Source organism: Heterodontus francisci, chromosome 37 (genome assembly GCF_036365525.1).
Source record: "Heterodontus francisci isolate sHetFra1 chromosome 37, sHetFra1.hap1, whole genome shotgun sequence".
NCBI classification, from domain to species: Eukaryota; Metazoa; Chordata; class Chondrichthyes; order Heterodontiformes; family Heterodontidae; genus Heterodontus; species Heterodontus francisci.
The window spans coordinates 20,452,250-20,478,151 of NC_090407.1; the positions used below are offsets into that span (position 1 = coordinate 20,452,250).

Consider the following 25,902-nt stretch of genomic DNA (forward strand, 5'->3'; position numbering starts at 1 on the left):
CAATCCACCCCCTTCATGTACAGACTGCAATATCTTTTCACCCTCACCTCCATCTCCTTCCCAGACTTGATACTTTTGCGGGGGTGGGTGGGGGGGGGATCTCCATGGCTCCCTCCTCCATGGCAGTCACGATGTGGAGACGGGGCACTCCTCCCCTTGTCAGAGAATTTACTCGGGCATTTTGAGCCCTCTCTCTCTTTTGCCCTTGCAGGAGAAGAGAGATGAGGCACACCTGGCTTCTGAGCAACGCCAGTGGCTCATTTACTTTGGAGGCTGCACGTATCAGTGCTGGCAAGTCCCTAACAGTGTTAGGGCTCTGAGCCTTGCTGAGGGGTCAGTAAGAGCCCTGGGCACACATTCCTCTCATGTTCAGGAGCAGCATGTGCCCTCAAGCTCCTCACCTGAAGTGTCTGCCAGGAGGCCTGTCATCAGGGTCTGGTGTTGTGCTCACCTTGCCAGAGTGAATAAGATCATAGAAGCTTTTCTGGCATTGGACCCAGTTCCTCCGGACCACACTTCAGATGCTGACGGTCTCAGCAAACTGCAGCCATGCCAGCTGGGTTTGGGAGGGTGGTCTGCTCCTTCCACCCTCCAGAAAGAGGACTTCCCGCCTCTCCCTCACTGCCTCCAGAAGGACCTCCAGGTGCCAGCCCTCTGCCTCTCTTCCTCGATCCCTGGTGCTTCCATTTTCTCCAGCATATGGGAGCCACAGTAATGGCTGCTGTGGTATGTTTGAATGGGCCCACACCTTTTTAGTCAATCCTTCATTTGCACCCCAGTGGCCACTAATTTGCCATCCAACTCGTCCTCCAGCCAATTACCAGCCCACATCCATGAAAATCGTGGGCTGTAACTACTCCACCCACCCACCCCACCCCCTCCCAGGGCAGGGTCGGGACCCGGAAATGGTCCCGCGTCAGTCTCCTGACCCCAGAAGGAAAGGCCTGCCCATAGTCTTTATACATTGCACATCAACTACACACTCTTCCGCACACATTACAGGTAAAGCTTTTGAAATCAGTTTAGTTATAGCTTCTTATTCAGCAGATAAGGATTATCTTGCAAGGATCTCCATTCTGAATTGCTTTGTGAAATATTTTTACCGAAGCTTCTCAAATCCTATTTCCCTTCTCCTGAAAATACAATTTATGTTGTTTAAAAATGAGGTTTAATGTGTGCATTAATACAAATCTAATGAATGGAAGAGTGCTGTAGTCAAAACAATGTTACAAAAGACAGCTCTGTGCAATGAATAGTAGACTATTACTGCATGGCTTGAACAGTGTCACATGCAGGGGAACTGTCGGAATGAACAGTAAATGACACAGGAGAATGGCATAGATTGAACAAAGTGTTTACACAGAGTGCAGTACTGACTGAATATATACACAAGAGGAAGAGGGAAAAATAAAAAGAGATTCTTATAAGATACCATAAGAAAAGGAAGTATAACAATGGCAATATTTTCATCACCGGAATACATTGTGTATAAATCAACTTCCAATCACCAAGTTCAGAAATTCATTTTATAATTTTCAGATTCATTCTGAGGGATATTAAATCTTTTATAGAACCTTTTGAATAATAAAAAGTCAAGTTGACCTGGAGCCAAATTTCAAAGTGCAGTCTATCCGTCATCAAAGCTGCTTATTTTCACCCCCACAAAACTGTTCCCCTCTACTATCCCAATATGGAAATCCTTATCCATACTTTTATCAACTCTCAACTCTAATTACAATGCTCTCCTCTCTTGGCCTTCCTTTGTCAATGCTGCATAATCTCCAACATGTGCAAACACGTCCGCAAATTTTCTGTTTTGCACCGAGCTCTGTTCACCCATCACTCACATCCTCACAGGCCTACACTGGCTTACTGACCCCCAGAGCATTAAATTTAAAATCTTTGTCCTTTTCTTTAAATCCTACATAGCCCGTCCCAACCTCACCGCCTCAATCGCTTCCACTTTTGCCTTCCCTCTCTGTACCCTTTGATCCTCTGACATGGATCTCCTGTGTATTAGCCATTTTTTTTATCCCACTGCAGAACTCAATATCCATCTCCTCACTACCAATGCATTGTGGCTACTCTATGCACAATCTACAGGAAACACTTCAGCAACACATCAAGCTTACTTTGACAATGACCTGCAACCTCTACCACCGAGGAGAACAAGAGCAGCAATGTCTTGGGAACAGTATAAACTCCAAGTTCCCCTCCAAATCAGACACCATTCTGACTTGGACATATCTTTATTTATATAAAATAAAAACAAGAAATACTGGAAATACTCAGCAGGTCTGGCAGTATCTGTGGAGAAAGAAGCAGAGTTAACATTTCAGGTCAGTGACCCTTCATCAGAACTGACAAATAATAGATATGTAAAAGGTTTTAAGCAAATAAAGTGGGGATGGGGCAAGAGATAACTAAAAAGAGGTGTTGATAGGACAAGGTCACAGTGAATAACTGACCAGAAGGTCATGGAGCAAAGGCAAACGGTATCTTAATGGTGTGGTGAAAGACAAAGCTTTAGTGCAGAGAGGGTGTTAATTGACAGAAAAATGAACAGCCCGGCCCCAAGCACAAACATGAAAAAAAAGTGGGTAGGTACAGTAGAAACAAACTAAAATAAAATAAGCAAATAAAAAATAATAAAAAATAAAAATAACTAAAAATAAAAATAAAAAGGGGGGCCCCCGTCATGCTCTGAAATTATTGAACTCAATGTTCAGTCCGACATGCTGTAACGTGCCTATTTAGTAAATGAGATGCTGTTCTTCGAGCTTGTGTTGATGTTCACTGGAACACTGCAGCAATCCCAGGACAGAGATGTGGGCATGAGAGCAGGGAGGTGGGCTGAAATGGCCAGCAACTGGAAGCTCAGGGTCCTGCTTTCAGACTGAGCGGAGATGTTCCGCAAAACGGTCACCCAATCTGCGTTTGGTCTCCCCAATGTAGAGGAGACTGCATTTATATGCTTCTTCATGGAAACTATGGGCTGAATTTTTACAGCTCGCCGCCAATCTCGAGATTCAAAAATGGCGCGGCGCACATGCGAGATTTGCACCACTGAGCTGCCGCGATACAGGGGGTAGCCGCTCCATCACTAGCAATGGCGCCTGGCACCACCGCACAGGCGCCGGCGCCATTTTTAAGGGCTTCAAGGCCTTCAGGGCCATTTAAATTTTGAAAGATTCAGGTCTGCAAAAAGTAAAAGTAAAATTTTAATAGCACTTAGAATCCCTTCTCCCACCCCCTCCACATGAGTAATCAATCTATAAAATGCCCCATCCACCCAAAAGAAACTTTTATTCCGATCCTGAACTTCCCCCACCGATATTCATAAACTTTGACCCTCAACCCCTTCCCACCATCCCCGCAATCAATAGCAAGTGTTTTCCCTGCTCCTCTCCTCCCCCGCCCTGAAAACGTAATTCCTCCCCCCTCCCCACCACTGTTCCGCCTCAGATCTCTGAATGGAGATCCGAAGGCACGGGAGTTCCAGCAACCAGCCGGAATATCGGCTTGGGACAGCCGTCGGAAGAAGGTAAGTGATTATGCATGAATTAACATTTATTTAAATATTTAAACTAAGGTTTTGTTGCCAAGCAGCAAGGGGGCCGCCACGAGGCCTCGCTGCCGCCAGTAATATGGGCAGGGCCTTCCCAGCATCGAAGCCCATAGCAGGCCTCTCCCAGAGGTATTTTCCAGGGTCCCCCCACCACGACGCCCAATGTCAGCGGGGTGGGGGGGGGTGGGCGCTGGTAAAATCCAGCCCTGTGTCAAAATCCTGTAATTCTTTACATATCATCATGGATGTACCATCACAACGAGGACTGCAGCAGTTCAAGCCGGAGGCCCAACACCATCATCTCAGGGCAACTAACAATGGGCAAAAAAAATGCTCCCTTTTCCACATCCCCAGAACAAATAAGTAGGAAAAAGACACTATTGGTGCAGAGTTTTCAGTCGCCTAGGCTCTTAGAAAATTCTTTAAATCCATTTGTTTGTTCAGTTCATCTCTTCTTTTGAGTATTTTCTCAAAAATCAATGTTTCTACCCAAATCATTCCTCCTAAACTTTCTTCCTGGCTTAGCATTCTGTTCCTCCCATTACTACTTTGTAAAGCTTTGGGATATTACGTACATTAAAGGCACTGTAAGAACTTAAGTTGTCATTGTTGTTGCTGTAATATTTTTCCTACATAAGGGAAAATAGCTCACTATAAATAATTATCAAAGTGAAGGATGTTAAGCTGGAGAATTAAACATTTCTCATTTTGTACACCCAGAGGTAGATTTTAACTTCCGGCAGTCGACCTGCGATGTACATCAGCCTGTGTCAGTAGTGAAAAGATTGGAGCCATTTGAGGCCCAGATCTCAGTTAATTTCCTCTTTTGTTCAGACATTAAACCAAGGCCCTGGATGCCCTCTCAGGTGGACATAAGAGATCCCATGGCATTATTCGAGGGGAGTTATCTTTGGTGCCTTGGCCAATATTCATCTCAACCAACATCACTAAAACAGATTATCTGGTTATTATCTCATTGCTGTTTGTGGGAGCTTGCTGAACACAAATTGGCTAGCTTGTTTCCTACATTACAATACTGAATACACTTCAAAAAGTACCTCAATGGCTGTAAAGCACATTGGCAGGTCTGGAGGTCCTGAATGGCGTGATATAAATGCAATATAATAAAAGCAAAATACTGCAGATGCTGGAAATCTGAAATAAAAACAAAGGTGCTGGAAATACTCAGCAGGTCTGGCAGCATCTGTGGAGAGAGACGCAAAGTTAATGTTTCAGGTCTGTGACCTTTCATAAGAACTGGCAAAGGTTAGAAAAGAATTAGATTTTAAGCAAGTGAAGGGGGGGGGGGGGTGGGAGAGGGAACAAAAGGGAAGGTGTTTGATCGGGCAGAGGGCAGGAGAGATTAAATAACTAAGTTGTCCTGGGACAAAGGCAAAGAGTGTGTTAATGCTTGTGGCAAAAAACAAAGCATTAGTCCAGAGAGAGTGTTAATAGCAGAATAATGAGCAGCTCTGACTACATGAAAAACAGGCACATGGTTAAAAATAAAATATTTTTAAAAAGGCCAGTCACGCTCTGAAGTGATTGAACTCACTGTTCAGTCCGCAAAGCTGTAGAGTGCCTAATCGAAAGGCCAGGTGCTGCTCCTCGAGCTTGTGTTGATGTTCACTGGAACACTGGACAGAAATGTTGGCATGAGAGCAGGGAGGAAGTGTTGAAATGGCAAGCAACCAGAAGCTCGGGTTCATGCTTTCAGACTGAGCAGGGGTGTTCCGCAAAGCGGTCACTCAATCTGCGTTTGGTCTCCCCAGTGTAGAGGAGACCACATTGTGAGCAGCGAATGTAATAAATACAAGTAAATCACTGCTTCACCTGAAAGAAGTGTTTGGGGCCTTGGATAGTGAGGGGAGAGGAGGTAAAAGGGCATGTATTACATCTCCTGTGATGCATGGGAAGGTACCGTGGGAAGGAAACGAGATGTCAAGGGTAATGGAGGAGAAAACCAGGGTGTCATGGAGGGAACAATCCCTTCGGAATGCTGACAGAGGAGGGGAGGGGAAGATGCATTTGGTGGTGGCATCACGCTGGAGGTGGCGGAAATGGCAGAGGATGATCCTTTGGATGTGGAGGCTGGTGGGGTGGAAAGTGCGGACAATGGGAACCCTGTCACGGTTCTGGGAGGGAGGGAAAGGGGTGAGGGCAGAAGTGAGGGAAATGGGCCAGACACGGTTGAGGGCCCTGTCAACCACAATGGGGGGGAATCCTCGGCTGAGGAAAAAGGAAGACATAACAGACGCACTGCTGTGGAAGGTTGCATCATCAGAGCAGATGCGTCGGAGACGTAGAAACTGGGAGAATGGAATGGAGTCCTTACAGGAGGAGGCAGGGTGTGAAGAAGCGTAATCGAGGTAGCTGTGGGAGTCGGTGGGCTTATAATGAATATTAGTGGACAGCCTATCCCCAGAGATGGAGATAGAGAAGTTGAGGAAGGGAAGGGAAGTTTCGGAGTTGGACCATGTAAAGGTAAGAGAAGGGTGGAAAGTGGAAGCAAAGTTGAAAAATGCAAGTTGATATAAATGCAAGTCTTGCTTTCTTCATTTCTTTCTTTAAATAGAACCAGCAAGCTGCCCACCCCAAATGAGTTTCATTTTGACTGCTGCCAGTAAAACTGGACAGAGCATGCCCAGCACAAGTTCCATTCAGTTCTGTCCTAATATGGCAATCGGGATCTTTTGCACATCATAGGACATAATTTGCATATAAAAAGAGCCAACTACCTGAAACAAGCAGGCACTTTGACTGTGGTAGGCCTCTTTAAAATGGCAGTGACCAGAGCATCTATCAACCTCATTTTGAGGCTGTTACAGCTGTAACCACCAATTCAGCCCAAGTTAAAATTGGCACTCCAAAGACAGCATCAGGCAGTCCCAGATCAGATACTTCACAAGTTAGATGCAGAATAAAGTTCTTGTACTTTAATCAGGCCTTCGGAGAACACCCTCTGTTGTAATGGTGTGCTTTTTCCTATAAAGTTCATCATATAACCTCACGGAAGTTGCTGATGTTGAACAACTGGATACCCAAACCCTTCAAATAGGACCTTCATAGCCAGTAGACAGAAGGTACATTGATCCCATCTGGACTTAATTTGGACCCTAGCGACAAAGTTGGAAGGCACTATGGTACTCACCCCCTCTTCCCAGCTTACCATATAAATTTACTTACTATACTGCATCTAGTAGGAAAATCAGACTTTTTCACTCTCTTCTCTCTTGTTTTTCTTCACTTTGCATTTGGATGGCTGCTTTCCTGCCATTCGCACCTCCTCTAGACACATCTTTTGGTTCTTTACTTGTCCCATTACCACTCTCTTTGGCCTTGCACCATGAAATCTTTTGTCATTTAATCTCTCCTGTCCTCTACCCTATCACAGACCCTCCCCCCTTTCACTTGCTCAAAACCTGTTATATTTCTAACTTTTCCCAGTTCGATCAAAGGTCATAGACCTGAAACGTTAACTGTTTCTCTCTCCACAGATGCTGCCTGAACTGCTGAGTATTTCTCGAATTTTCTGTCTTTATTTCAGATTTCAAGCAGTATTTTGCTTTTGTATTGAGGAAAATTAGACTTTCCACTTTGGTACATGAATGAACACTGAATGTATTTACTATTGATTTTGCACCAGCAAGCAAAATGTTAAGACTTTTGTCTGGTTGACAATTGCTATAAGATCTGGCCTATGATATTCTCACACAAAGATATATCAGAACTCAGCTTGCAAGTAAACTTACATGCATTGTTATAACTGCTGGGGAGTATCTCAGCACATGGCAAACGGAAAGCATCACATTGTTCTTCTTGCACACTGCAACAATCTCCTTACAATCATCCACAGTCACCTGGTTAACAAGACAAAACAGATCAGCAGAGTCATTTGGAAAACTGGATTCCAACAAGAGTTAGCATTTTCAGAGCAGTCAGGGGTTGGGGGATGGTGCGAAAAGGCTGAGAAATGATGTGAGGTGAATTTACTGCAGATTAAGGTGATAGCGCAGGACATAGTGCTATAAACACTATGATGTTATCTCAAAATAGCAAAGAACCTTTGATTCTATAACTGTAATCATATCTGTGAGTGTAGGGTCTGTTTTAATCGCTTAGTTTAAGTTTCCTGTTGGCAGAGGCAAGATTACTAAGGGAATATTTGTTGCTTATTAAGACATTTCTGCAATTTCTGGATCAAAACAAACCACTGTCATAGTTTAAATGCAGAACTTTGAGGACCGTAAATCACCTTGAAGAAAAAGAATGTGTTAAGAATATGCCATGTGACATTACAAGGCTTGAATAAAAGAGATGTATGAAGTATAACATACTTAATGCGATGGAGAACACAAGCCTAAAACAATACTTGCCAATATACTAGGGCAGCAGGACAAGAGGGCACAGGTTCAGGAGTCTGAAAAGTGCATTTGGGACAGTGTTCAGGAAGTAATTTTTACAGAATGATTAATAGCTGGAACAAGTTGCCAGAAGAGATAGTTGTGGCCAGGCTTATTTAAGGACCAGCTTGATCTTTTAGGGGGAAGAGAGTGGAGGTGATTTTCCCACTCTAGTTTGCACTGCTTTTAAGATCCACAAGAATCCCAAGTGCGATTAAGGAGGAATCTTTGTGTCTAACCTTATCTGCATAATGATTCACATTGTAGGTGCAAACTCTGCTTGTTCTATGCTGGTAGGAGATGAAATTGCATAGAATTCAAATTTACAAGGAGTAGCTTTTCATCCCAACAAATTAGTCCAGCCAGCTGATCAATAGCCCCAATAGGAGGCACAGTCCCATTTCAGGGTCGAGCCGCGTTAGCACTTGGCGGGTGGGCTACGGATACCCCAGGGCAGCCGGGACAGCCCCCTCTCTCCTTCTGATAAATAAGATTTTGATTTATTTTTCCCTCCTCCATTGGCTGCATTTCCTCTTCTAACCCATCCATGGTTTCCAAATCCTTTACTCTAACCCTCCACTGGCTACAGTTCCCAGACAGGCTACCCATACCCTGCTTTATTTTCCATTTTACAGTAACTCTCATTGGCTGCATTTCCCATTCACTCCATTGGTCCTTTTCCTCCCTCAGTGTCTAGCTATTCCATGCCTCATTCCCCTGACTCCCGCTTATCTGAATTCACTTTCCCCACACCCTCTTTGTCCCCATTCTCCTGCCTCTTCCGATTCTGTACCTGTTCCCACACTGCCTTGTCCTCCCAACTCTCTTCCCATTCCCTCCCCACTCACTCCCTACCTCTTCTTCCACCTCCCATATGCCTCTTCCTCCTCTTTTTACCCACTCACCACCCCACCCTGCTCCCCAACATTGGTTGAATTCACCTTCTAACCCTGTTTGACCTGAAAAATTCAAAATTAGCCAAGACTAATGTGTGTGTGTGTATCTTGTATCTAGTATCTAGCCCTCACATGCCAGACAGCAAGTTTATGCTTCAGAGGTCACACGTCAAACTGCCAAAAGTGAGAAAGAGAAAGCTAGTCATTTCTTGCCAGTTTTTCTAACTTCGATGAACAGCTAGGCATTTACAAGCAGCTGCCAAATTAACAAAACAATGAAACTAACTTTTTTAAAAAATTTGTTCATGGGATGTGGGATGTGGCAAGACCAGCATTTATTGCCTATCCTTAATTGCCTTCGATAAGGTGGTGAGCTACCTTCTTGAACCACTGTATGGTGTAGGTACACCCACAGTGCTGTTAGGGAGGGTGTTCCAGGATATTGACAGCATCCTTGAATCAGAGCTGAGCGCCTTGCTGGTCTCTTGGCACTGGCTACCACCCCATATATCATATCCTTGGGGATGCAGCCATCTTCCCAAAGCTTCGATTCAAGGATGCCATCAAAGGAAACATGAAAGCCCTCAACATCAATCACAACAAGTAGGAAATTCGAGCTGATGCTCGATGCAAATGGCAACACCAGCTGTGGGCAGGAATTTGCCACCGTGACGACATGTGGTTTCAGAAGCTCCAAAGCAGACACCCGCCATGCAAACAAGGCATCAGCAGAGATCATCCTGCACCACTGGCAAGGGACAACTTCAGGTGTGGCACTTGTGCTGGACTTTGTCTTTCCAGAGTCGGCTTGTCAGCCAACAAAAGAAGTGCAGATGATTTAATTGATCTCACCAAAGTTCTGAGGCTGCATTCCCATCATCTCTCACAGATGGAAGGATGCCAATCCAGGATATTGAACCAGCGACAGTGAAGGAATGGTGATATAATTCCAAGTCAGATGTGGTGTGACTTGGAGGGGAACTTGCAGATGCTAGTATTCCCATACTTCTGCCACCATTGCCCTACTAGATGGTAGAGGCTGTGGGTTTGGAAGGTGCTGTCGAAGGAGCCTTGGCGAGTTGCTGCAGTGCATCTTGTAGATGGTATACACCTCTGCTGCTGTGCGCCAGTGACGGAGGGAGTGGATGTTGAGGATGGTGGATGGAGTGCTCAACAAGCAGGATGCTATGTCCTGGATGATGTTGAGCTTCTTGAGTGTTGTTGGAGCTGCACTCATCCAGGCAAGTGGACAGTATTCCATTACACTCCTAACTGGTGGACAGGTTTTGTGGAGTCAAAAGGGGAGTTACTCACCACAGAATTACCAGCCTCTGGTCTGCTCTTGAAGGCATAGTATTTATATGGCTGGTCCAGTTAAGTTTCTAGTCAATGGTAATGCCCAGGATGTTGATGGTGGGGGTTTCAGTGGCAGTGATATTGTTTAACATCAAGGGGAGATGGTTAGATTCGCTCTTGATGGAGATAGTCATAGCTTGGCACTTGTGTGGCGTGAATGTTACCTGCCACTTATCAGTCCAAGCCTGAACATTGTCCTGGTCTTACTGTATATGGGCACAGACTTCTTCAGTATCTGAGAAGTTGCAAATACTTCTCAACAATGTAACATCAGTGAACATCCCCACTTCTGATCTTATGATGGAGGGAAGGTCATTAATGAAGCAGCTGAAGATGTTTGGACCCAAGGAACTCCTGCATGATATCCTGGGGCTGAGATGGTTGGCTTCCAAGAACCACACCATCTTCCTTTGTGCTAGGTATGACTCCAACTAGAGAAGAGTTTTCCCCCTGTTTCCCATTGACTTCAATTTTGTTTGGGCTCCTTGATGCCACATTCTGTTAAATGCTGCCTTGATGTCAAGGGCAATCACTCTCACCTCACCTTTGGAATTCAGCTCTTTAATCCATGTTAGGACCAAGGCTGTAATGAGGTCTGGAGCTGAGTGGGCTTGGCGGAACCCAAACTGTGCATCAGTGAGCAGGTTATTGCTGAGTAAGTGCCATATTATAATACTGTTGACACCTTCCATCACTTTGTCGATGTTTGAGAGTAAATTGATGGAGCGGTAATTGGCCAGATAGGATTTGTCCAGCTTTTTAATGACAGGACATACTTGGCAATTTTCCACTTTGTCTGGTAGATGCCAGTGTTGGCTGTACTGGAAACGTTTGGCTAGGGGCGTGGCTAGTTCTGGAGCACACGTCTTCAGTACCACAGCCATGATGTTGTCAGGGCCCTTAATCTTTGCTGTATCCAGTGCGATCAGCCGTTTCTTAATATCATGTGGAGTGAATCAAATTGGCTTAAGACTAGCATCTGTGATGCTGAGAACTTCATGAGGAGGCCGAGACAGATCATCCTATCTGACTGAAAATGGTTGCATATGCTTCAGCCTTGTGTTTTGCACTAACATGCTGGGCTCCCCAATCATTGAGGATGGGAATGTTTGTGGATCCTCCTCCTTTGGTTAGTTGTTTAATTGTCCACCACCATTCACAACTGAATGTGGCAAAACTACAGAACTTTGATCTGACCTGATCCTTTGGTTGTGGGATCGCTTAGCTCAGTTTATAGTATGCTGCTTCCGCAGGATCTCAGGATGTGGATATTTACAGACATTTTTTAGAATCTTGTGGTCTTAAAGGGACAACTCCAGTTGTACAGTTTCACCGAAGCACTAGAACAAGACATTGTGAATTACATGGTATAACATTCCTGTTCTTATAAAATAGGTCATCAGACATCTTTTCAAGAGCAACACCACAGGAGACACATCATAATTTTAAAAAAACGGGATGAAACAGCCAATCCCAAAATTTTTGTACAACACCAACTGCAGTAATTCCTGTTAACTTAATATCATTAACAATTTTTTATTTGCCTGATAAAAATATTTCCAGGTTCTAGACGAAATACTCATGGGTAATTGTCAGGTGCGGCTCTCGTGCAGAGTCTCACTAGCGGCAGTGTCATATTAGAGATAGGGCTCGAGTTCCAATCCATGCTGGCTGCTAGCAAGGTTCTGTGTTGGAAGTGGAGCCTGGCAAAATTATTCCCATACATCCCACTAGTCTGCTGTAATGTTTTAAATTCAATTAAAGAATGAAAGACTTTATGTTCTCAAGTTTCTTGCTCTCTTATTTCAGCGTTCCCTCCCTCTCCAGATGGTGTACAAACTGACTGCACCCAGTTCCTATTTTATTATTCCCTAGTGGTTAGCCACTAGGGAATGCGTAAGGATAGGCTATGTGACTCTTACCCATCTGTTTTAAAGTTAAGTTTGATTAGCTTTAGATCAGTCAGTCAACCATGTGGGTGTGTTTAGCATGGCAGGATCCAGTCAGGCACTGCTGCCTCAGTAATTCAATGCAAACAGAGGGTTGTTTTGTTTTAACAAGTTAGGAATCCTTTAGGAGTAAAAAAAGAACCATGGAGCACCACAGCTTAAAGAAAATTTCACCCGATTCACAGGAAGCAAATGTTCTATCCCGATGCAAGTCAAATTAATTGAAGCAAAAATATAAATATAATATAGCTTAGCTGGCATCAGACCCAAACAAAGCATTCTACAGAATAAACATTGCAGTGTTTTGGAGGATTCACAATGAACAAGCATCTGAGTTTTACAAACTGGATAGTATGTATATAAAATACTGGGTGGACTCAAGCTGTGCCACATGATATGTAAGTGGTCTAGGGTGGGCTTCATCGATCATGCTTTGACTCTACGAATAAACATGCCTCCTGTAATTTATTCTTTTAAGGGGAGTTTTCACTATCCCTCTCCGTGCTTTTTCATTGAGGATCCCATCCCAACAAGCTAACTCCTCAGGCACTTCAATAATAAAGAACAGAGTGGTTGATGGTTGCTGTGAGATGAGTAATTAGCTTCAGGTGTTCAGCTGCCAGGATACTGAGAGAGTGGTTAGAAAAGCATATGGGATTTTGGGCTTCATAAATAGAGGCAAGGCATGGAGTACAAAAGCAGGAAAGTTATGCTGAACCTTTATAAAGCTCTGGTGGGGCCCGAACTGGAGTATTGCATCACTTGATTATTGCCCATGAGAAGGTAGTGGTGAGATGCCTTCTTGAACCGCTGCAGTCCATGTGGGGTAGGTACACCCAAAGTGCTGTTAGGAAGGGAGTTCCAGGATTTTGACCCTGCGACAGTGAAGGAACGGCGATATAGTTCCAAGTAAAGGCCTGCTACCCGACCTGAACCCGACGGGACCCAATGACGTGTCAAGTTCGGGTCGGGTCGGGCCCCTCTTACAGGTCCGGGTCGGGCTTGGGACAGGCCAGGCCGGACACACATGGTTAGTGCTCTGCCAGTAAGTATTAAAAATAAAAAACTTAGCTGAGCTGGGAGTCCGTGATGAAACTGAGTCTGCACAGTGAGCGAGTGATGTCACTATGACATCATCACGCATGCGCTGCAGCTTTGTGGAGCTTCCCAGTCAGAAGGTAAGTAAAGGGATGGTCGGGTCGGGCTCGGGTCGGGTCAAGTCCCCTTGCGAATGAGCGACCATGATATGATAGAATTCTTCATCAAGATGGAGAGTGACGTAGTTGATTCTGAGACAAGGGTCCTCAATCTTAGAAAAGGAAACTACGAAGGTATGAGGCACGAGTTGGCCGTGACAGATTGGGTAACGTTACTTAAAGGGATGACGGTGGTTAGGCAATGGCAAGCATTTAAAGAGCGCATGGATGAACTGCAACAATTGTTTATCCGTGTCTGGCGCAAAAGTAAAACAGGAAAGGTAGCCAAACCATGGCTTACAAGGGATATTAGAAATAGTATTAGATCCAAGGAAGAGGCATATAAATTTGCCAGGAAAAACAACAGACCTAAGGATTGGGAGTAGTTTAGAATTCAGCAAAGGAGGACCAAGGGATTGATTAAGAAGGGGAAAATAGAGTACGAGAGCAAGCTTGCTGGTAACATAAAAACTGACTGCAAAAGTTTCTATAGGTATGTGAAGAGAAAAAGATTGGTGAAGACAAATGTAGGTCCCTTACAGTCAGAAACAGGGGAATTTATTATGGGGAATAAAGAAATGGCTGAAAAACTAAATGCATACTTTGGTTCTGTCTTCAGGAGGACACAAATATCATACCAGAAATGTTGGGGAACACAGGGCATAATGAGAGAAAGGAACTAAAAGAAATCAGTATTAGTAGAGAAATGGTGTTGGGGAAATTGATGGGATTGAAGGCCGATAAATCCCCAGGGCCTGATGGTATGCATCCCAGAGTACTTAAGGAAGTGGCCCTAGAAATAGTGGATGCATTGGTGGTCATCTTCTAAGATTCTATAGACTCTGGAACAGTTCCTACAGATTGAAGGGTAGCTAATGTAACCCCACTATTTAAAAAGGGAGGTAGAGAGAAGGCAGGGAATTATAGACCAGTCAGCCTGACATCAGTAGTGGGGAAAATTCTAGAGTCCATTATCAAAGAATTTATAGCAGAGCACTTAGGGAACAGTGGTAGAATCGGGCAGAGTCAGCATGGATTTACGAAAGGGAAATCATGCTTGACAAATCCACTCGAATTCTTCGAGGATGTAACTAGTAGAGTTGATGAGGGTGAGCCAGTGGACTTTCAGAAGGCTTTCGTCAAAGTCCCACATAAGAGATTGGCATGTAAAAGTAAAACGCATGGGATTGGGGGTAGTGTATTGCAATGGATAGAAAATTGGTTGGCGGACAGGAAACAAACAGTGGGATAAATGGGTCTTTTTCCAAGTGGCAGGCAGTGACTAGTGGGGTACCGCAGAGATCGGTGCTAGGACCCCAGCTATTCACAATATACATTAATGATTTAGATGAGGGAGCTAAATGTCATATGTCCAAATTTGCAGATGACACAAAACTGGGTGGGAGGGTGAGTTGTGAGGAGGATGCAGAGAGGCTTCAGGGTGATTTGGACAAGTTGAATGAGTGGGCTAATGCATGGCAGATGCAGTATAATGTGGATAAATGTGAGGTTATCCACTTTGGTAGCAAAAACAGGAAGGCAGATTATTATCTGAACGGCTATAAACTGAGAGAGGTAAATATGCAGCGAGACCTGGGTGTTCTCGTACATCAGTCGCTGAAGGTAAGCACGCAGGTGCAACAAGCGGTAAAAAAGGCAAACGGTATGTTGGCCTTCATAGCAAGAGGATTAGAGTACAGGAACAGGGATGTCTTGCTGCAATAATACAGGGCCTTGGTAAGGCCACACCTGGAATATTGTGTGCAGTTTTGGTTTCCTTATCTGAGGAAGGAGGTTCTTGCTATAGAGGGAGCGCAGCGAAGGTTTACCAGACTGATTCCTGAGATGGTGGGACTGACTTCTGAGGAGAGATTGAGTTGGTTAGGATTATATTCGCTGGAGTTCAGAAGAGTGAGGGGGGATCTCTTAGAAACGTACAAACTTCTAACAGGACTTGACAGGGTAGATGCAGGAAGGATGTTCCCGAAGGTGGGAGAGTCAAGAACCAGGGGTCATAGTCTAAGGATACGGGGTAAACCTTTCAGGACTGAGATGAGGAGAAATTTCTTCACCCAGAGAGTGGTGAGCCTGTGGAATTCACCACCACAGAAATCAGTTGAGGCCAAAACATTGTATGTTTTCAAGAAGGAGTTAGATATAGCTCTTGGGTTTAAAGGGATCAAAGGGTATGGGGCGAAAGCGGGAACAGGCTACTGAGTTGGATGATCAACCATGATCATAATGAATGGCGGAGCAGGCTCAAAGGGCTGAATGGCCTACTCCTGCTCCTATTTTCTATGTTTCTATATTTCAATGAGTCTGGCTTGGGCTCGGGACAAAATTGGAGGGGCTCAGGCTCGGGTCCGCTGTGGATCGGTCGGGTTCGGGTCGGGTTCTTTTTCCCGACCTGAGCAGGCCTTTACTTCCAAGTCAGGATGGTGTATGGCTTGGAGGGGAATTTGCAAGTGGTGATGTTCCCATGCATCTGCTGCCCTTGTCCTTCTAGGTGATGGAGGTCGTGGGTTTGGAAGGTGCTGCCTGAGTAGACTTGGTGCGTTGCTGCAGTGCATCTTGTAGATGGTACACACTGCCGTCACTGTGCGTCGGTAGTGGAGGGAGTGAATGTTTGTAGACGGGGTGCCAATCAAGTGGGCTGCTTTGTCCTGGATGGTGTTGAGCTTCTTGAGTGTTGTTGGAGCTGCACCCATCCAGGCAAGTGGAGAGTATTCCATCACACTCCTGACTTTTGCCTTGTAGATGGTGGACAGGCTTTGGGGAGTCAGGAGGTGAGTTACTCGCCGCAGGATTCCTAGCCTTTGACCTGCTCTTGTAGCCATGGTATTTATATGGCTACTCCAGTTCAGTTTCTGGTCAATGGTAACGCCCAGAATGTTGATTGTGGGGGATTCAGCGATTGTAATGCTGTTGAATGTCCAGGGCAGATGGCTAGATTCTCTCTTGTTGCAGATGGTCATTGTCTGGCACTTAAGAGGCAAGTAACATTTGTGCCACTCATCAGCCCAAGCCTGAATATTGTCCAGGTCTTGCTGCATTTCTACACAGACTGCTTCAGTATCTGAGGAGTCGTGAATGGTGCTAACATTGTGCAATCATCAGCGAACATCCCCACTTTTGACCTTATGATTGAAGGAAGGTCATTGATGAAGCAGCTGAAGATGGTTGGACCTAGGACACTACCCTGAGAAACTCCTCCAGTGATATCCTGGAGCTGAGATGATTGACCTCCAACAACCAAAACCATCTTCCTTTATGATTCCAACCAGCGGAGAGTGTTCCCCTTGATTCCCATTGACTCCAGCTTTGCTGGGGATCCTTACTGCCATACTCGGTCAAATGCTGCCTTGATGTCAAGGGCAGTCACTCTCACATCACCTCTTGAGTTCAGCTCTTTTGTCCATGTTTGAACCAAGGCTGTAATGAGGTCTGGAGCTGATTGGCCCTGGTGTCACTGAACAGGTTATTACTAAGCAAATGCCGCTTGATAGCACTGTCATTGACACCTTCCATCATGTTACAGATGATCGAGAGTAGATTGATGGGGCGGTAATTGGCTGGGTTGGATTTGTCCTGCCTTTTGGTGTACAGGACATACCTGGGCAATTTTCCACATTGCCGGGTAGGTGCCAGTGTTGTCGCTGTACTGGAACAGCTTGGCTAGGGTCGCGGCAAGTTCTGGAGCACAGGTTTTCAGTACTATTGCCGGAATATTGTCAGGGCCTGTAGCCTTTGCAGAATCCAGTGCCTTCAGTTGTTGCTTGACATCACGCGGAGTGAATCGAATTGGCTGAAGACTGTCATCTGTGATGCTGGGGACTTCAGGAGAGGGCAGAGATGGATCATCCACTTGCCACTTCTGGCTGAAGATTGTTGCAAATTCAGATTTGGATTGAGTTTGGGCATATAAAACTGCTATACGTGCTCTCTGTATCTGGTGCAACTATATTTTTCTGCATCACAACCTCCCACCTGCAGTAATAAAACAGTGATGACCTACTGCCATGGGTTTCTCCAGCAGGATGTGGTAGCCCTTCTTTGCAAATGCCACTGCTGGGTCCTGCAGATTTAAATGATATAACATTTCAGCAATTAAGAAACTGGCTGTTAATAGCAGTAACAGGTTCCATTTAATAAACTATAAATTTATAAGACAAACTGCATTAAATATTAAATATAAACTGTATTTCGTGACTTTGTCACTAAAAGGTTGAGACAATGAAGACAATCCAGGAAAATAAAATATAACCTAATCCTAATGTCATCGACAGAAAATTTTCAACCTAATCCTGACATGTGTACAGACATTACAATCTCATACAAAAACAAGAAATGCTGGAATCACTCAACAGGTCTGGCAGCATCTGTGGAAAGAGAAGCAGAGTTAACGTTTCGGGTCAGTGACCCTTCTTCGGAACTGGTAGTTCTGAAGAAGGGTCACTGACCCGAAACGTTAACTCTGCTTCTCTTTCCACAGATGCTGCCAGACCTGCTGAGTGATTCCAGCATTTCTTGTTTTTGTTTCAGATTTCCAGCATCCGCAGTATTTTGCTTTTACAATCTCATGTTGCCGTTAATGCACAGACATTTAATCTTCCCGATGGCTCAGCTGGTTAAGACAATGAGTAACTGAGCCATACAGGCCTGGTATGATTCCTGGGCTGAATGTAGTTAGCTGATCTCTGGAGTGTTATAGTACAGGGCCACAAATGGCCTCAATACTCAAGGGTTCGAAAGGGAAAATCTACCGGAGGTCACCCCACCCCACCGGAGTACTATTCAGTAACTCTTGCTAGAACTGTACAAGGACAGACATCAGATGATGCCCCACTACAGCCTAAAATAGCCTCCTAGTGCTCATTGGCTAGGCCCATGTGAATAATATATATACAAATCAAGCCATTCCACTGGTTCCTTGGCATCCGACACAGCTTCCTGGATTTTCCGCCAGTAGTGATGGCGGACAATCAACAAATGCACCCATATTTGGTCAGGCATGTAAAAATTAGGCATGAAGGATGGAAAATGCCACCCAATGGATTTTCTGTCATGTACACCTTGGTCGTGCTTGGTATCAAGAATGTTGGAGTTTTCCTGGGTTACACTCTCTACTCTGAGTGATCAATAGAATGAAGCATAAAATGTCATCTTCAGCTGATACTGCTATAAGGAGAGTACTGCAGCTATTCAGCCTACCTACATCGCAACACACACACATACCTGATTTAATGCTTTCATTTAAAGTACTGTTACTATGCAAACACTTAATACACAAACATCAAATTTTTCTCTGTTATTTTAACAAAACTGAGATAATGAATGACAACAAGCTACGCAATCCTCACCCAGCATGTAGGCATGCATATTTCCCTGCAGGTGTCGCTGAATAACATAGAGGTAAGACTCCCTAGTGATTTATCCCCTCGCTCACGCAGAGAAGCATAGGCTAATATTGTCACTCCTATTAAACCCTGGCTCAGATCAGTTAACTCAGCATAGATTGGGGATTGTACCTTGGGGCATTCCAATCTATATGGGTTAGTGCTACAGTAAGTAGTTCTGATCTGTTTTGAATGTTCAAATAACAATTCAGTCCCAGCTAACCATTATTCTCACACAGGCATAATAATTATTCAGATAAATACAAATTGCAGCATTACTTTGATGCCACATCTTCCTGTTCCAATATAGCCAATTTCAAGCATCCTCAGCTTGCTGGTTAAGATTGGAATATTTGTGCGCCCTAACATTGTAAAGGTTTTCATAGCCACTATAAGCTCACCCTGTTCTTCACCCCTTCTGCCAGGTTTGTTTTATCTGTTCCCTGTGCCAATTTATGTTAAACATGGAAATGATCTTGCCTGTGTACCTTATGCTGTCTGTCTGGTGTTGCTATGATCACAGCATCTGCAAATTTCTCCCGTGCTGCAGCTCCCTTCCAATCTGAGAATCACAAAAAAGCAAGCAAGGGTTATTAATCAAAAGATGCTGATGAAAATCAGATCTGATTAACTGTCGTTTGGCTTTAAGAAATAGTAAATCAACTTCATCTGATTTCACTTAGTGCATTTTGATCCACAACATGTTTTGTGTTTCCTTCCATTTTATTTTACCAATTTTCAGTGCATCTATTTTTCCTCTTTGGAAGGTGCTGTTTCTTTCACAGGCACCAAGTGCCCTCCAGTAACTCTCTCAAGTAGCCATTCCTCACGTGCAAAGCTAAAAGACTATTGGCAGGTTATTTAACCGTGATGGCATTACTGCCAAGCCTGATTCTGTCTTCACCCACAAATGCAATGTCCAGTAAATGGAACTGGACAGTGGTCAGCAGCAGGATATTGGCTGTTTCTTTCTCCCTATCCAGGAGCCCTGAGGCCAACTCTAATATTCCTCCCATTATCCAAGTTGAGGTCAACTAACTATGCAAGACCGGGCTCGATTGCACATGGGGTAGGCGGTGGCGTAGTGGTATTATCACTGGACTAGTAACCCAGAGACCCAGGGTATTCCTCTGGGGACATAGGTTCGAATCCCACCACAGCAGAAGGTGGAATTTGAATTAATTAATAAATCTGGAATTAAAAAGCTAGTCTAATGGTGGCCATGAAACCATTGTCGATTGTTGTAAAAACCCATCTGGTTCACTAATGTCCTTTAGGGAAGGAAATCTGCTGTCCTTACCTGGTCTGGCCTACATGTGACTCCAGACCCACAGCAATGTGGTTAACTCTTACATGTCCTCTGAAATGGCCTAGCGAGCCACTCAGTTGAACCTAACTGCTACAAAGTCAATAAAAAGGAATGAAACCGGACGGACCACCTGGCATCGACCTAGGCACCGGAAAAGACAACGGCAAACCCAGCCCTGTCGACCCTGCAAAGTTCTCCTTACTAACATCTGGGGGCTTGTGCCAAAGTTGGGAGAGCTGTCCCACAGGCTAGCCAAGCAACAGCCTGACGTAGTCAAACTCACGGAATCATACCTTACAGACAATGTCCCAGACACTGTCATCACCATCCCCGGGTATGTCCTGTCCCGCCGGCAGGACAGACCCAGCAGAGGTGGTGGCACAGTGGTATACAGTAGGGAGGGAGTTGCCCTGGGAGTCCTCAACATTGACTCCGGACCCCATGAAGTCTCATGGCATCAGGTCAAACATGGGCAAGGTAACCTCCTACTGATTACCACCTACCACCCTCCCTCAGCTGATGACTCAGTACTCCTCCATGTTGAACACCACTTGGAGGAAGCACTGAGGGTGGCAAGGGCACAAAATGTACTCTGGGTGGGGGACTTCAATGTCCATCACCAAGAGTGGCTCGGTAGCAACTCTGCTGGCCGAGTCCTAAAGGACATAGCTGCTAGACTGGGTCAGCGGCAGGTGGTGGGGGAACCAACACGAGGGAAGAACATACTTGACCTCGTCCTCACCAATCTGCCTGCCGCAGATGCATCTGTCCATGACAGTATTGGTAGGAGTGACCACCGCACAGTCGTTGTGGAGACGAAGTCCCGCCTTCACATTGAGGATACCCTCCTTCGTGTTGTGTGGCACTACCACCGTGCTAAATGGGATAGATTTCGAACAGATCTAGCAATGCAAAACTGGGCATCCATGAGGCGCTATGGGCCATCAGCAGCAGCAGAATTGTACTCAACCACAATCTGTAACCTCATGGCCTGGCATATCCCCCACTCTACCATTGCCATCAAGCCAGGAGACCAACCCTGGTTCAATGAAGAGTGCAGGAGGGCATGCCAGGAGCAGCACCAGGCATACCTCAAAATGAGGTGTCAACCTGGTGAAGCTACAACACAGGAATACTTGCATGCCAAACTGCGTAAGCAGCATGCGATAGACAGAGCTAAGCGATCCCATAACCAACGGATCAGATCTAAGCTCTGCAGTCCTGCCACATCCAGCCATGAATGGTGGTGGACAATTAAACAACTAACTGGAGGAGGTGGCTCCACAAATATCCCCATCCTCAATGATGGGGGAGCCCAGCACATCAGTGCAAAAGATAAGGCTGAAGCATTTGCAACAATCTTCAGACAGAAGTGCCGAGTTGATGATCCATCTCGGCCTCCTCCTGAAGTCCCCAGCATCACAGATGCCAGACTTCAGCCAATTAGATTCACACCGCATGATATCGAGAAACGACTGAAGGCACTGGATACTGCAAAAGCGATGGGCCTTGACAATATTCCAGCAATAGTACTGAGCACCTGTGCTCCAGAACTTGCCGTGCCCCTAGCCAAGCTGTTCCAGTACAGCTACAACACTGGCATCTAACCAGCAATGTGGAAAATTGCCCAGGTATGTCCTGTACACAAAAAGCAGGACATGTCCAACCCAGCCAACTACCGCCCCATCAGCCTACTCACAATCATCAGTAAAGTGATGGAAGGTGTCATCAACAGTGCCATCAAGCGGCACTTGCTAAGCAATAACCTGCTCAGTGACGCTCAGTTTGGATTCCGCCGGGGCCACTCAGCTCCTGACCTCATTACAGCTTTGGTTCAAACATGGACAAAAGAGCTGAACTCAAGAGGTGAGCTGAGAGCGACTGCCCTTGACATCAAGGCAGCATTTGACCGAGTATGGCATCAAGGAGCCCTAGCAAAACTGAGGTCAATGGGAATCAGGGGGAAAACCCTCCGCTGGTTGGAGTCATACGTAACACAAAGGAAGATGGTTGTGGTTGTTGGAGGTCAATCATCTGAGCTCCAGGACATCATTGCAGGAGTTCCTCAGGGTAGTGTCCTGGGCCCAACCATCTTCAGCTGCTTCATCAATGACCTTCCTTCAATCATAAAGGTCAGAAGTGGGGATGTTCGCTGATGATTGCACAATGTTCAGCACCATTCGTGACTCCTCAGATACTGAAGCAGTCCGTGTAGAAATGCAGCAAGACCTGGGCAATATCCAGGCTTGGGCTGATAAGTGGCAAGTAACATTCGCGCCACACAAGTGCCAGGCAATGACCATCTCCAACAAGAGAGAATCTAACTATCTCCCCTTGACATTCAATGGCATTACGATCGCTGAATCCCCCACTATCAACATCCTAGGGGCTACCATTGACCAGAAACTGAACTGGAGTAGCCATATAAATACCGTGGCTACAAGAGCAGGTCAGAGACTAGGAATCCTGAGGTGAGTAACTCACCTCCTGACTCCCCAAAGCCTGTCCACCATCTACAAGGCACAAGTCAGGAGTGTGATGGAATACTCTCCACTTGCCTGGATGGGTGCAGCTCCAACAACACTCAAGAAGCTCGACACCATCCAGGACAAAGCAGCCTGCTTGATTGGCACCCCATCTGCAAACATTCACTCCCTCCACCACCGACGCACAGTGGCAGCAGTGTGTACCATCTACAAGATACACTGCAGCAATGCACCTTAGACAGCACCTTCCAAACCTGCAACCTCTACCAACTAGAAGGACAAGGGCAGCAAATACATGGGAACACCACCACCTGCAAGTTCCCCTCCAAGCCACACACCATCCTGACCTGGAACTATATCGCCATTCCTTCACTGTCGCTGGGTCAAAATCCTGGAACTCCCTTCCTAACAGCACTGTGGGTGTACCTACCCCACATGGACTGCAGCGGTTCAAGAAGGCAGCTCACCACCACCTTCTCAAGGGCAATTAGGGATGGGCAATAAATGCTGGCCTAGCCAGTTACGCCCACATCCCATGAATGAATAAAAATAAAGATACCTTCCTGCCTTTGGTCAGCTAGTTACTCACGGCCTTATCCAGATACCCATCAAGTGAAGCTGATCTGCAACTTGTTGACAAAAGAGCCCTGGATTTCTGTCTGGGACTATATTTCTGCTGGAAATGGGTGCAAGTGCTAAATCAGGTGAACGCACCCTGAAGATTTCAAAACAATGTCATAAAAATGACTATAAATAAACCTACAGCTGATAGGCCAGCAAAAGGAGAGTTGAAGAAGGGTAAAGATGGCCAAAATTAGGTCCTTTTCCTCCTTTTCTGGATGGCACAATCTTCTTGCTCTTGCAGTCTCAATACTATCACCCTAAACTGGTCTTACTGTGATTGGTGGTACTGTGACAGGAAGGCAGAGAAATCAGCTGATTCTACACCTGATCCTCACTGTCTTGATTCAGATTCTTAACATTTATGCTCCGGATGAACTGTACCTCAAGCTTCACACCTGTTAGCAGTTACTTTGATAAAGTAGAAATAAATGAATAACAGCACTAGTGTATTTCTAAATTGGAATTAACTCAGTTTACAGTTTTATACAATTAACCAGATCTCTTTGATTAAACCTGAACATCTATATTGTAATGAAAGCAGCCAATCAAAGCTACTCACCATTAAAGACATTACAATCTTGCAAGGAGTACTTCATCTGTAAATTCTGTCTGGCAATTGGTCGGCAATCTGCTACTCCCACAACCTGGAACACAAGTAATACAACAATAGATTAGTTCAGATACAAACAGAGAAATGTTGGAGCAACAAATGTTAGCGATAACATAATTACAATAGAAAACAGTAAAATAGCCAACAATAAAACAGAAACAGAATCTGTGTGGATAGAGATAAAAGGTAAAAAAAAAGGGTCAATCACACTAATAGGGGTAGTCTACAGACCACCTAATAGAGGAAGGGAGGTGGAGGAAGAATATGCAAACAAATTCGATAAATGAGTAAAAAAAAAACATAATTATGGGAGATTTCAACTATCCTGAAATTGATTGTCCAGAAGAGTTGGGTAAAAGGGATAACGGAATGGAGCTCCTGCAATGTGGTCCAGACTCCTTCCCAAGCCAGTTTTTTTTTCCCCAAAATATACTTTATTCATAAAAATCTGTAAAAATTACATTCCCAAACAGTTTAAAACAGCATCAAGTCAAAAAATACAAACAGTGCAAAGATGATCAGTTTCCTTCAATACAATCATGAGTTGCCTCACAACCCTTCCATTTCATTGTCATGCCATATACATTTTTACATTTACAGCACACAAAATTTTCCAGATACAGTTCAAGGGGTTTCCCATGGATCCAGCCCCTCAGTTCAGCTTGGTGGGGGGATCTTACACTGTGGTCTTTCCCCATTGAGCCTTTGCTGCGGCTGCCCCAAGCTTTAGTGCGTCCCTCAGCACGTAGTCCTGGACCTTGGAATGTGCCAGTCTGCAACATTCGGTGGTGGACAACTCTTTGCGCTGGAAGACCAGCAGGTTTCGGGCAGAATAAAGGGCGTCTTTCACCGAATTGATAGTCCTCCAGCAGCAGTTGATGTTTGTCTCGGTGTGCGTCCCTGGGAACAGCCCGTAGAGCACGTCCCTGGGAACAGCCTGTAGAGCACAGACTCCTGTGTTAAAGAGCTGCTTGGGATGAACCTCGACAAAAACCACTGCATCTCTTTCCACACCTGCTTTGCGAAGACACATTCCAGGAGGAGGTGGGCAACCGTCTCTTCCCCACCACAGCCACTGTGGGGGCATTGAGCGGAGGGGGCGAGACTTCGGGTGTGCATGAAGGATCTGACAGGGAGGGCCCTTTTCACCACCAGCCAAGCTACATCTTGGTGCTTGTTTGAAAGCTCTGGTGATGAGGCATTCCGCCAAATGACTTTGACGGTCTGCTCGGGGAACCATCCGACAGGATCCACCATCTCCTTTTCCCGTAGGGCCTTGAGGACATTCCGTGCAGACCACTGCCTGATGGACCAGTGGTCAAAGGTGTTTTCCCGCAGAAGCTGCTCCACGAAGGATAGGTGGTACAGCACGGCCCAACTGCATGGAGCGTTCCGCGGCAATGTGACCAGGCCCATCCTTCGAAACACCGGGGACAGATAGAACCTCAGCACGTAGTGACACTTGGAGTTTGCGTACTGGAGGTCTACACACAGCTTGATGCAGCCGCACACAAAGGTGGTCATCAGGATGAGGGCCACGTTGGGTACATTTGTCCCGCCCTTATCCAGAGGTTTGAACATCGTGTCCCCCCGGACCTGGTCCATTTTAGATCCCCAGATGAAGCGGAAAATGGCTCAGGTGACCGCCACAGCGCAGGAGTGGGGTATGGGCCAGACCGGCGCCACGTACAGCGACAACGTGAGCGCCTCGCACCTGATGACCAGGTTCTTACCCACAATGGAAAGAGATCACTGCCCCCACATGCTCAACTTTTGTTGTACCTTGGCTACTCGCTCCTCCCAGGTTCGGGTGCACGCCCCGGCCCTTCCGAACCATATCCCCAGCACCTTCAGGTAATCTGACCTGACGGTGAAGGGGACAAAGGATCGGTCAGCCCAGTTCCCAAAGAACATAACCTTGCTCTTGCCATGGTTAACTTTGGCTCCCGAGGCCAGTTCGAACTGGTCGCAGATGCTCATCAGTCTGCGCACAGACAGCGGGTCCGAGCAGAAGACGACGACGTCATCCATGTACAGGGAGGTTTTAACCCGAGTGCCTCCACTGCCTGGGATTGTCACCCCTCTTATGCTTGCATCCTTCCTAATAGA

The 25,902-nt window shown here is 45.6% G+C and overlaps 1 protein-coding gene across 10 annotated transcripts in view; it reads right to left on the reverse strand.

Moving 5' to 3' along the window:
* The window catches only part of zgc:154075 (uncharacterized protein LOC556929 homolog), a 232,261-nt gene that overhangs the window by 173,139 nt on the left and 33,220 nt on the right, over positions 1–25,902 (reverse strand). For all 10 annotated transcript variants that reach the window (XR_010969640.1, XR_010969641.1, XM_068017229.1 and 7 more), the window contains 4 exons: positions 23,743–23,827; positions 19,253–19,326; positions 17,384–17,443; positions 7,321–7,428 (listed from right to left, as the gene is read on the reverse strand). Coding sequence is in view for 8 of the 10 variants with exons in the window: in XM_068017229.1 (XP_067873330.1) it covers positions 7,321–7,428; positions 17,384–17,443; positions 19,253–19,326; positions 23,743–23,827 (327 nt within the window). In the remaining 2 variants the exon portion in view is untranslated. The remainder of the gene's footprint in view (positions 1–7,320; positions 7,429–17,383; positions 17,444–19,252; positions 19,327–23,742; positions 23,828–25,902) is intronic.